Source organism: Nylanderia fulva, unplaced genomic scaffold (genome assembly GCF_048542155.1).
Source record: "Nylanderia fulva isolate GAGA-0341 unplaced genomic scaffold, ASM4854215v1 Scaffold2, whole genome shotgun sequence".
Lineage (NCBI taxonomy): Eukaryota > Metazoa > Arthropoda > Insecta > Hymenoptera > Formicidae > Nylanderia > Nylanderia fulva.
In genome coordinates, this window is record NW_028190263.1 from 4875226 (window position 1) to 4885973 (window position 10748).

Below are 10748 nucleotides of genomic sequence, written 5' to 3' on the forward strand. Positions count from 1 at the left end.
GTAATACCAACTTTTTATATATTAGTTTTATTAGATATTCAACTACTGTTTATTAGATTAAGTTTAATACGAGAATGAATATATTATATTGTGTTTCTTATTTGTTTAAATCTTATCTTTATTTTTTTGTTGTATCGTAAACTTGTAATACGTTATTATCATTCGAAGGCGTACATATTTGTTCTAACATTTACCATGTTATTGCATAAACATATGTTTAATGTAAATATTTTAAAACACGATCAAAAAATCAATATATATCTATATATATGTGAATAATTAATGCTTATCAGTGTTTTAAGAATGATTAATAATGCGGATAACAAGATTGATATACAAATGATTGATTGTCCAAAATAAAATTACAATCAAAGCGTGAATTGCGTAAAAACTCCATTTACTTGATAGCTTAATTATATCATTAACCCGATATTAACTCGATAATTAATATAATAATAATATAGAGAATAATAATTTACTTAAAATATTAAACTCTTTCAAGGGATGTATTGAGGTTTGTAGAGAATATGTGTGAGAATATATGTGTGAGCTAACCGATCATATATTATATTTTAAATACATTTATTATTTAAATTTAAATGATTTATCAAATTGTTACGCTGTATTAATTTGCATTTTTGTATTTTTAGTGTTTTGCGTGCGATGTGCGATCCTTCTCTCTTTCTCTCTTTCTCCTTCCCCTCTCTCTCTTTGTTTGTTTGATGAAATATCCATTAATATTTCTGCATTACTTTTGATTGCTTCTTTTAATTTTTTTATTTCTTAAATCTTAACAGAGATCTTTGTCAAGTTAATAAGATTTGCTGATTAATTGTATCGAATAATCTGTAATCTATAAGAATTGAATTGAATTTATGATGCAAAGCAAATGCGCAAAAATGAGAAATCTAACACAATAATAGAATCAGAGGCTGCAAATTGAATAAAACTGACATTTAACAAATAAACATATCAATAAATGACATCTTATCAAGATTGATATTATTATTGAGATAAATAACTGCTTTCTTAATTGATGTTTTTAAAGATTATACTGCACTTCACTTACTTTAGTAATAGGTAGTTTCTTTGATTTTTTATTATACGTACATTATATTCATGTATGTAAAATTTAATTTGAATTATTTCAATGTGTAATATACGAGATCTGCAGATTAATAATTTTTAAAAATTTATTTAAGTATTGCTCTATCTTAATATTGATTGATTGATTTTTTGTACGTTTTTTATTATTTTATTTTCTGGTTTCCTCTAATTACATTTTCAGTTTTTTTTAATAATGTATCTTCTTTTAAATATACAAATTTTTTTATTTTTTCTAGAAATTCATATATATGTATATATATTTTATTTATCTTTTTTTGAAAATTATATCTATAACTAACAGTGTAAGATGTTAATATCTATTATCAAATATATTTTATGCATGATAATCTTTTTTTTAGCCCTATTAAATTCAATGATTATGTCTTATATTGATAATTATTTTCTCATTATTCTCTTAATGAGTCTTAATAATTTTCGAAATGAGAAGAAACGATTTAAAAATTTATAAAATTGCTGAATTGATCGTGTATATTGCTCGAAATTATAATTGAAGTATCCTATAGCGAGTTTTCATAATTGCTATTGTTTTTGTTTGAATTTACTAAAACGTTTTTCAAAGATATTTAATCGTATTAGAGTTATAATAAATTAGAGCGATAATGAATAAGCATTGGTCTTTCAGATATTTTTTCTTGGAGAGAGTCTCTTTCTCGCGAATTCTCTTTTATCGAAATCTTTTTTCCTGTCTCTCTAATTACAATAATAGAATTCAAAATTACATAGTTTACGTTACAACTCTGCTTTGCATTTGATAGTATTCTTATTACGCTTTTATATTGTGATATATTTTGAAAAGTAGTTCATGTAAAAAGTTAAAAAAAATTAAAAGCACAAACAAAATTTTATAATGCAGTAAACATATGTATAAATATCGAAAGTGCGAATGTACTTATGATATAAACTAGATATTTCAGATATTATCGAACAATCGCACAGCTGCGATAAAATTGTAAAAAAGAGAGATGAGGGGAAGGGTCAGGGAGTGCACATATTTATCTTATCATTAAAATTATATATTAAGATAAGTATATTAAGATAGCTATATATAATCGCTTTATAAGCGGTCGCGCAACCGTTTCGTTAGTAGCAGAAGTTAGTTAGAATAACGACAAACATGGAGTTAAGTGTTTTAATTGGTCTCTTCCTCATCTGCACTGCGGCTGGTAAAAATAATATCTGTCTATTTTCTTTAAGAAAAAGAGACGAATTTTTATACGATTCCATATTTATAGATTAATTTTTTTAATCTAAATAGAAACATAAACTCGTTACGTGCAATATATTTTTCTTTTATTTGTATAGATATATATCACTTTTTCTTATATCTTCCCTTTTCTCGACATTCTATTATTTCTTGGAAGCAAATAGTTTTTTTTAAAAAGAAAATCGATAGCAAAATTTTATGTAATAGAATATATTTTAGAAACTTGATATTTTCGAAATGTAAATATCTCGAGCGTAATGACACGTTTATATTAAAAATATTTTATCGTATTTTTCTGCGAAAAAAGAGAAAAATAAAATTCTTGCTATTAAAAATCTGTAAAATTCAATGACACTTAATAAAAAGTTGTCTTTTTCATTCATAACATTACACATTAAGAATTTCATCTGCTTGTGATTACAGCACTTCCAAGGAAAGAGCAACGATATAATAATAATGATATTTTTACACCAAATGATTACGAAATGCTTAAAGAAACGACACTGTACGTGTATGACGATAATGAGAATCTCGTGGAACTAACATTAGATGACGAAGTGGAGACCTTAGAAGAAACTCAGATGGATATCGAAGATCGTGTCTCTTTCTACCTATACACGAAAAATGATCATTTCTTGGGAAAGCGTCTTTACGTCAATGATCAGGATACTTTAAAGAATAGCGACTTTGATCCTACCAAACCGACACGTTTTATAGCTCACGGATGGAAGAATTCTGGAAGTAGTCCAGCATGTTTTCTGATTCGCGATGGTATGTTTACTGTAATGATTATTAACGAAAAAAAATGTGAGATTATTAATATTATTTTTTTTTTATATTGTTGTTTAAATTATTGTCAATTATTGTTGCTTCTTGTGTTGCAGCTTATATAAATAATGAGGATAGCAACGTTATTGTCATTGATTGGAGCAAAATAACCTTGAGGAATTATGTTTGGGCTACTAATCGTGTCGTTATGGTCGGTGAATTTGTCTCGACCATGATTAATTTCCTCGCTAAGCAAGGAATGGATCTGTCGAAAACCGTACTGATCGGTCATTCTCTTGGTGCTCATGTAGTTGGAATTGCTGCTCGCAATGCTGAGGGCGAAATCAACTTCGTTGTAGGTAAGTTTTTAACGAATTATATGACGGGATATTCGATCAAAGATATTTTATAAAATAAGTGATATACACATATATTAAGTTATGCATACAGGTAACTATTTTTTTGAGTGTCATTAAACTTTATAGATTTTGAAAAACTATTTAAATACAAGAGTACTATTTTTTTCAGAAAAACAATATTTTTCATAATACATATTTTTTAATATAGAATATGTCATAATGCAAAATTTATATCACGTTAATTTTTTCGATAGTCATTTAATTTTAAATATTCACTGACGTAATGCGAATTTTTGCGAACGTTCCAGGACTAGATCCAGCTTTGCCTGGCTTTAGCTTAGCCCGTCCAGGATCCAGGGTTTCGAACGGAGACGCGCAATACGTGGAAATCATTCATACGAGTGGCGGTTTTCTTGGCTTTTCAAAATCGATCGGCGATGCCGATTTTTATCCTAATGGAGGGAAATCTCAAGCCGGCTGTGGAATGGATATCGGTGGAGTGTGCTCCCACTCTCGTGCGTACAAATTCTTCGCCGAGTCCATTGACAGCTCGTTAGGATTCCATGGGAGAAGTTGCAGTTCTTTCACTCGATTTAAAAAGGGTTTATGCTACAACCAGAAAACTTTTCTCATGGGCCATAAGTCGGAATTGGATGCGCGCGGTGACTATTACCTATTAACCAATTCGAATTCCCCATACGCGAAAGGCATATTTATTGATTGAAAAAGAGACAAAGAGACAGAGATATAAATAAATATATGTATTTATGTATGTACGTGTATGTATATATTATATGAGCCGAAAAACTCCCTGACTACGTCAGACTGCGTCAGAGCGAGAATTCTGGGATTTGGAAATTCATTGCGGAACAGGAAGGAGATCCGCGCTGGGCTAAACTCGTTTCTCTCAGCAATCGATCGGACGCATTCACGGTGCGTAATTTCGTTTCCGCCCGCAGCGGCTGTTTCAAGCGCGAGTATTGCAAGCTCTCGTATCTCGCACGCGCGCGCGCTATTCTTATAATCCCGTCTAAGCCGGGAAATCGGTGGCTACTCTGGATCATCGGTGTATCATTTATTGAAAGAACAAAACAATGCGTTATACCGCGTTGTGCCGCGCGCGCGACGTTTTGCTTCACCATCGACCCAATTATTACCGGGTGTATAAGCAGGGAAAGAGAGACGTATTTTGCGAAATATATACATACGTCTCGTATAACGTAAAACGCATCGTAACATTTTATTTGAAATGCAAAATACTCGGAGGAAGGATACTCAGTGCTTCTAAATGCAAGCCAAGTCGGCGTTAAATATACATATCAATTTCTCCTCTGTTGTCCGTTATCTCCGCATATACGACTCGAACGCTTCGGTCCGTGCACGCGCGTGCAAACATCCAGCGAGATACACGGCCTCTCGAAACGCGAATTGCTCGGACCAGCTGCGGACTTAGTCGCGGTGCATTAAATTTTATCATAATATATCTCATGTGTATCGTGCATAGCAACAAAGATAATAAGGCGATACGGAAAACAGTTGGATTAAACCATGCGTTGAATTTTAGGCTCCGGGCTGTTTCAAGTAAACAGACGTAGATATTTATCATTTTGATATAATGCACGAGATAAAGAAAAAGAAGAAATAAAAACTTTGCAAAGTAAGAGAAAGAGAGAGAGAGAGAAAGCTCGTCTCGCTCTAAACGCGAGTCTTTTTCGTCAAATAATTTTAGCGTAGATGCAGACACAATGTTGATCGCAGCAACTACGACAATTATGGCTCATATCTAGTGCATTAATTGTAATCGTTATTCTTTAAAAAGAATCATGCATGAAATATTCCAAGTATTTTAAATCTACAATGCTTGATGGCCATGATTGTTGCGTGATATTCAATATAACAAAATGTGATAAGATTTATACGATAGAGCACTCATGTACAAATATAAATATCATATTTTTACAAAAAACAATTTAAAAAATGTGTCTTTTTTGTTACTATACTAATCCATTGTAGACCTATATAATTCACGAAAGTTGAGCGTTTTAGAACATTAAAACTTTAAAAGTTTAATTCTGTATATAATTTTAAGTGTCATGTAATATACAGAAAATATTTGAAGAAGTAAAGTACACGCATATATACAATATATATTAGGATACACATATATATCGAAAAACATACAATACATAAAATTAAAATTTTTATTTAAAAAATTTTTTTCGTCAATTATATTAATCGTGAATTATAATAATTTTAAATAATATCAAAACTAACATTTATAATATTCAGTTGCTCTTATAGCCATAACGTAATAATCATAATACTTTAATAAAAAAAATTTAATAATGTTAACTAAATATCTTTTATCTAACATAATATTTGTGATTGAATTGTTTCATAAGATTTTAAAATTTGAATAAAAAGCAAATGCTCTCTGAATGGTATGCATAATTTACGTGATATTGAAGCATATTTACATTGGATATTGGCATTAGAATCACAGAAGATATCGAATAATAATATATGTTTGAAACAAATGAAAAACAGATACATGCATGCGTTCAAATGATATAAGTAAGTTTTAAAATGTTACGTAATTGATACAGAATGTTCAGTTTAAAAAAATTAATCCTCATCGCTAAATTATGATGCGATATCTATAAACGATAAGGCGCCGAATGTTTCCAGTGCGGATGTATTTGTAGGATGTGTGTATCAATTGTTCGCGCTCGCAATTGAAATATCTGCGATAAAAGTTGGTGAAGCCAGGCGAGTTTCATTAACTAGTGAACAATAGGTTCGCCGGATGCAAGCCAGCCACCTGAGATGAATAAGGGTCCCGAGTTGGGATAGGCAGACCGAAAAAATTCTGATGCAGGACGTCCCAGACAGGGATACATTTTCTTTAGGAAAAGATATGTCTTTGTATTATATCTCTGTCAAGATAATCCTATTACCTATATCAAACACATTAATGTTCATTCGTATCACTCATTCTACACAATGTAATAAATCATTTTTTGGCTTACATGTAAATGATTTTATCATATTGTGTTTATGTTTTTACTGGCTTAAGTCACGTGTTGATCATTATTCGATAAGATTACCTTATCAATCAAACTTATTCATAGCTGAGTATAAACGATCAATTCTAAAATCTGTGAGAGTATTATCACGCAGTGCACGCAATTGTATTCATCTAATATAGTTAATATAATTAAATAATCAATTTTTAAAAATTTTGTTTTATCTTATCCCGTTTTAGGTAGAATTTGTCTTTTATATGCATTTGAAATATTTCTTTTATTTTTCATAAGATGAAAAGAATTATATGTATACATATAATCTATTCATTCCTCGTTTAGTGCTTTGACATTCGAAAGTGCAGACCTTTAAATAAGATTTACACAGTCCTAAAATTCAAATACAATTGGCACGTAGAGAAGCACGTTATTCAATTGTAGCGGCAATAATTCTTTTCTTGTCTGACACGCCCTGTCCGAGGTGTAGGTCAAGATTAAAACCCAAAATTGACGTCGAGGGAAAAATTAAAGTTGTAAAGTTTCTGGTATCTATCAACACGAGACGGGTCCATATATCAGCATACGTAGCGTTCGCTGCCTGTGTCTCAACCGTGGAAGTGTTGTCCTTCCTGTCGCGTTCAAATTGTAAGCTCGTCGAGGACCACTTTTTTCCCGGTACGGAACAATCCCCTTGGCGTTCATTTTTTGAAAGTATCGACACCGAACGAGAATTTATTTGCTTCTTTTATAGTTGATATGTCGTTCAAGAAAACCGTCATGTGTATACATACATGCGCATTTGCAAAACTGCGATACTTTGATAGAAATATTTTCAAATAAAAAACAAAATAAATAAAAAGTATATATATTTTAAATCTTATTCTTTTTATTACAAAAAGAAGAACTAATTAAACAGCAATTGTATGAAAAAGAAACTAGAGTGAATATTTTGTATTCACGAGACAAAAAGATGATATTTATTTATCAAATATATAGCCTCGAACGACATATTACAGAATGTCAAGAAGACATGTGTTAAGTAAAAGAAAGATGGTTATCATTGCACGAATATTATCGCAAAGTCGGCGATGATTATCATGGATAGTCTTATTACGGAATCTAAGAGCAGAGAGTGTACAATAACGTGATCGCCGTCATAATATTATTCTATCTTTAGCCGGAAGCAATCTTCTTATATCGAAGCTTCCAATTAGGGAGACGGAATAACACGGCGAGCGTATAACCCGCGGACTCGTTTTCCACGTTGGTCACCCTTCGAGGTAGATAGGTACATTTAATAATCGCCGCACTTCATTTTTTGTACCTTTGCGGCGACTCGTGTGGTGACCAATTATGAATGTGAGAAACCGGGACGAGACGAAGAGTTTAAAAAAGAAAGTCTCGCTCGCTCTTTTCGAAAAATGCGCGTGTAGTTTATATTTCATATACGCGAGATTATATTTTTTACGTTCGCGCGATCTTAGAAAACGAATCATCTAATCGAATTATTCTCGTTCGGATCTCTTGAAAGCGATTCGCACATTCGATCTCTCATTGCCAGTTAATTCAGCCGAAATCGTTATTGTCGCGGTGCAATTTGGGGCTTCCGTGCATTATCGTATGCGCACGCATACAGTAGTCATCAGAGTGTGCATATGTGTGTACACAAACTACATAAAATAATTGCTAAATGAATTGCCCCGCTGTTTTTCCCGCCGTTTAAGCGAACTTATTAAGCGAATATTTTAATTAACGCGGCGATTAATCACGTAGATCACACATCCGGTCGTCACGTTTACACAAATATATTATTTACGCATTTCCAAAGAGTATCCATCGTATGCCGAGGAAATGAACTGATAATATTGCATTATACGCATAATTGCGCCAATTATGGGTGACTTTTGTTGACTAATTATACGAGATTCTGGAAATGTTTTTCCGATAAAGCGTCGAGTACAGCGCGTATCGAATCAGATGCGTAGATGAAATTTCATAAACGCGCGAAGGGAGGAGGCGTATGAGAAAGAAATCGTAGGGCAAGTAATGGGAGAGCGAGCGACGAAAACGCATAATTTTAGATCGTAAATACGTAACCCGAGCTAGGGTGATCACGCACTTACGTTTAATTGGTTCTTATGACGGTCATCTTAATTGACCGTGCGACTATTATCGTATAGGATTACCGTATATTTATACGGTACCTTATGATCTTCGCCATGTGACTGTTGAGTCAAATTGTTAGAAATTCAAGATTATCATGAATAGTGGACTTTAATATGCATAAAAGAAATATACGAAATTAATTACTTAAAAACACTTTTTCTTCTTCTTCATAATAAATATTTTATTTTTATCAAGTAATTCGTACATCGCAGACATATAATATATACGCGTTTTATTTTTATTACGACTAATTAAATAGATGTTCTTCTGAGAATGTGAAAGATCCTTTCCAACAATCGATGTTGATCGCGTATATATTATATGCCTGCGATGTACGAATTACTTGATAAAAATAAAATATTTATTATAGAGAAGAAGAAGAAGAAAAAGCGTTTTTAAGTAGTTAATTTCGTATATTTCTTTTATGCATATAAAAGCACACTGTTCACAATAATCTTGAATTTCTAAAAATTTGATTATAAGAACTCGCGAGATTTTTCTCGTATTTTTAGAAAGCGATGAATAAAATCGTACATGACGAACGTCAGAATACAGCTACACGAGGTTTTCCAAAAGTGGTCAAGGTGGGGCTGGGTGGACAGGTCGTTAATAAAGCTTGAAGAAGGGCCATTAATCACGGGCTATCTCGGAGTCGAGCTTGTTCGTGTAAATACCCGCGGAGATATTTACCCGAACGCGCGTAAGTTGTGCGTACGCGCGTCGTCATCCGTCCCCTTTCAACCCCCTACGTCATCACGCGTCTTCGACTACGCGACGATCAATGTAAAGAACTCGGCGATAAAAAGCGAAAAAGAGCTGGACGAGGCTGGGAAGAGGGACGGAAACGGGAGGAGGGGAGAAGGGAAGGTACCCTTAGTCCAAATATTGGCTGTCCATTTATCAAGCGCGCCGAAGGTTCGATCCGCGCTAATTAGCTTTCTTCCTGCGCCACGTCTCGGATTCCGCTCCTGCATCGCGCGCGACGATTCGTGCATATAACGCTCCTTTATTTATTGCTCTTTTGATCTTGGATGCGTTGATAAACGACCGGTTCATATCACGAATATGATTCGTCGCTGGCTACTAAATCACACGCCGGCCAAGCATATTGGCCAATTGACTTTAGTTTTATTGTAAGAGTCAGAAAGAATTGAGAAGAATTGTCTTAGCAAAAAAAAAAAAAAAAAAACCTATGTTGCATCTTCAATAGAATTTTCGCGTCGATATTTTGCATTTTTTTTAGAATTAATAATTTTTCGTGCTTTAAAGTTATGAACAATTTTTCATTTGATATAAAAATAAAAATATGTATATGGATAAATTACATGTAGTCATTCTACAATTATGAAATTATTTTTCTCATAAAGTTCGTTTATCTGTTTTTAACAACTTTAAAATTTTAATATTGCAAGTTGGATTTGAATATTGATCACGCTTTTCTTCAACGTATGGCCTCTACAATTTCTAGATGAGTCAAATCTTTTCCTAACAAAGTAAGTTCGGTCTGTCAACATCGTCTATCTAATTATGATCTTTGGTCATCGTGTTATCTGGCATAACGAGATTCACCGGAGAAATTCGTTGGAAGCCTTCCAGAAACGAACATACCTTTTTATCTATCATCTGCAATGACGCACGGATAACAAAGATGGCTGACTACAAACGCGTAGCCCAGCTTTATGTCTGCGAGTGTATTCACTTGCGCACGAGCACACCTATATATATATATATACATATATACACGTGTGTATGTATATATATATATATATATATACGTACATACGTGAGACACGGAGACGCCATTGGAAAGATGAAATCGCCCATCGGCCCTGAACGCTGAAGAAACCAAGAATCGGAGCACGAGCGAAACGATCGCGAACGGATTGATGCACGTACGACTGGCTGGTGATGCAACATAAATTAAACTGCATAGGTCGCCTGCACACCCCAATCAGCCCGGTGTCCCATGGTCATCGTGCAGCATTATCGGGCGGCCGTGTGCGTGCGTGTATGCGTGGGTGGGAAGCGCCGCGGCACGCTCTGTCCGCGCTTTTGTATGCGGCAAAAATTGGCATTGCGTGAGGGTTACCCGTTCGCAAC

At 33.4% G+C, this 10748-nt stretch overlaps 1 protein-coding gene across 4 annotated transcripts in view; it reads left to right on the plus strand.

Annotated features, from left to right (window-relative positions):
* The window catches only part of LOC114942940 (pancreatic lipase-related protein 2-like), a 192246-nt gene extending 186855 nt beyond the window's left edge, over positions 1-5391 (plus strand). For 3 of the 4 annotated variants that reach the window (XM_085482051.1, XM_085482052.1, XM_029318433.2), the window contains 3 exons: positions 2756-3103; positions 3217-3459; positions 3768-5391. In XM_085482051.1, the coding sequence (XP_085338177.1) occupies positions 2818-3103; positions 3217-3459; positions 3768-4183 (945 nt within the window). In that variant the 5' untranslated portion in view covers positions 2756-2817 and the 3' untranslated portion in view covers positions 4184-5391. Of the gene's footprint in view, positions 1-1866; positions 2292-2755; positions 3104-3216; positions 3460-3767 lie in introns of those variants that run through there. The other variant, XM_085482050.1, reaches the window with a different exon arrangement.
* Positions 5392-10748: the final 5357 nt, after the last annotated feature.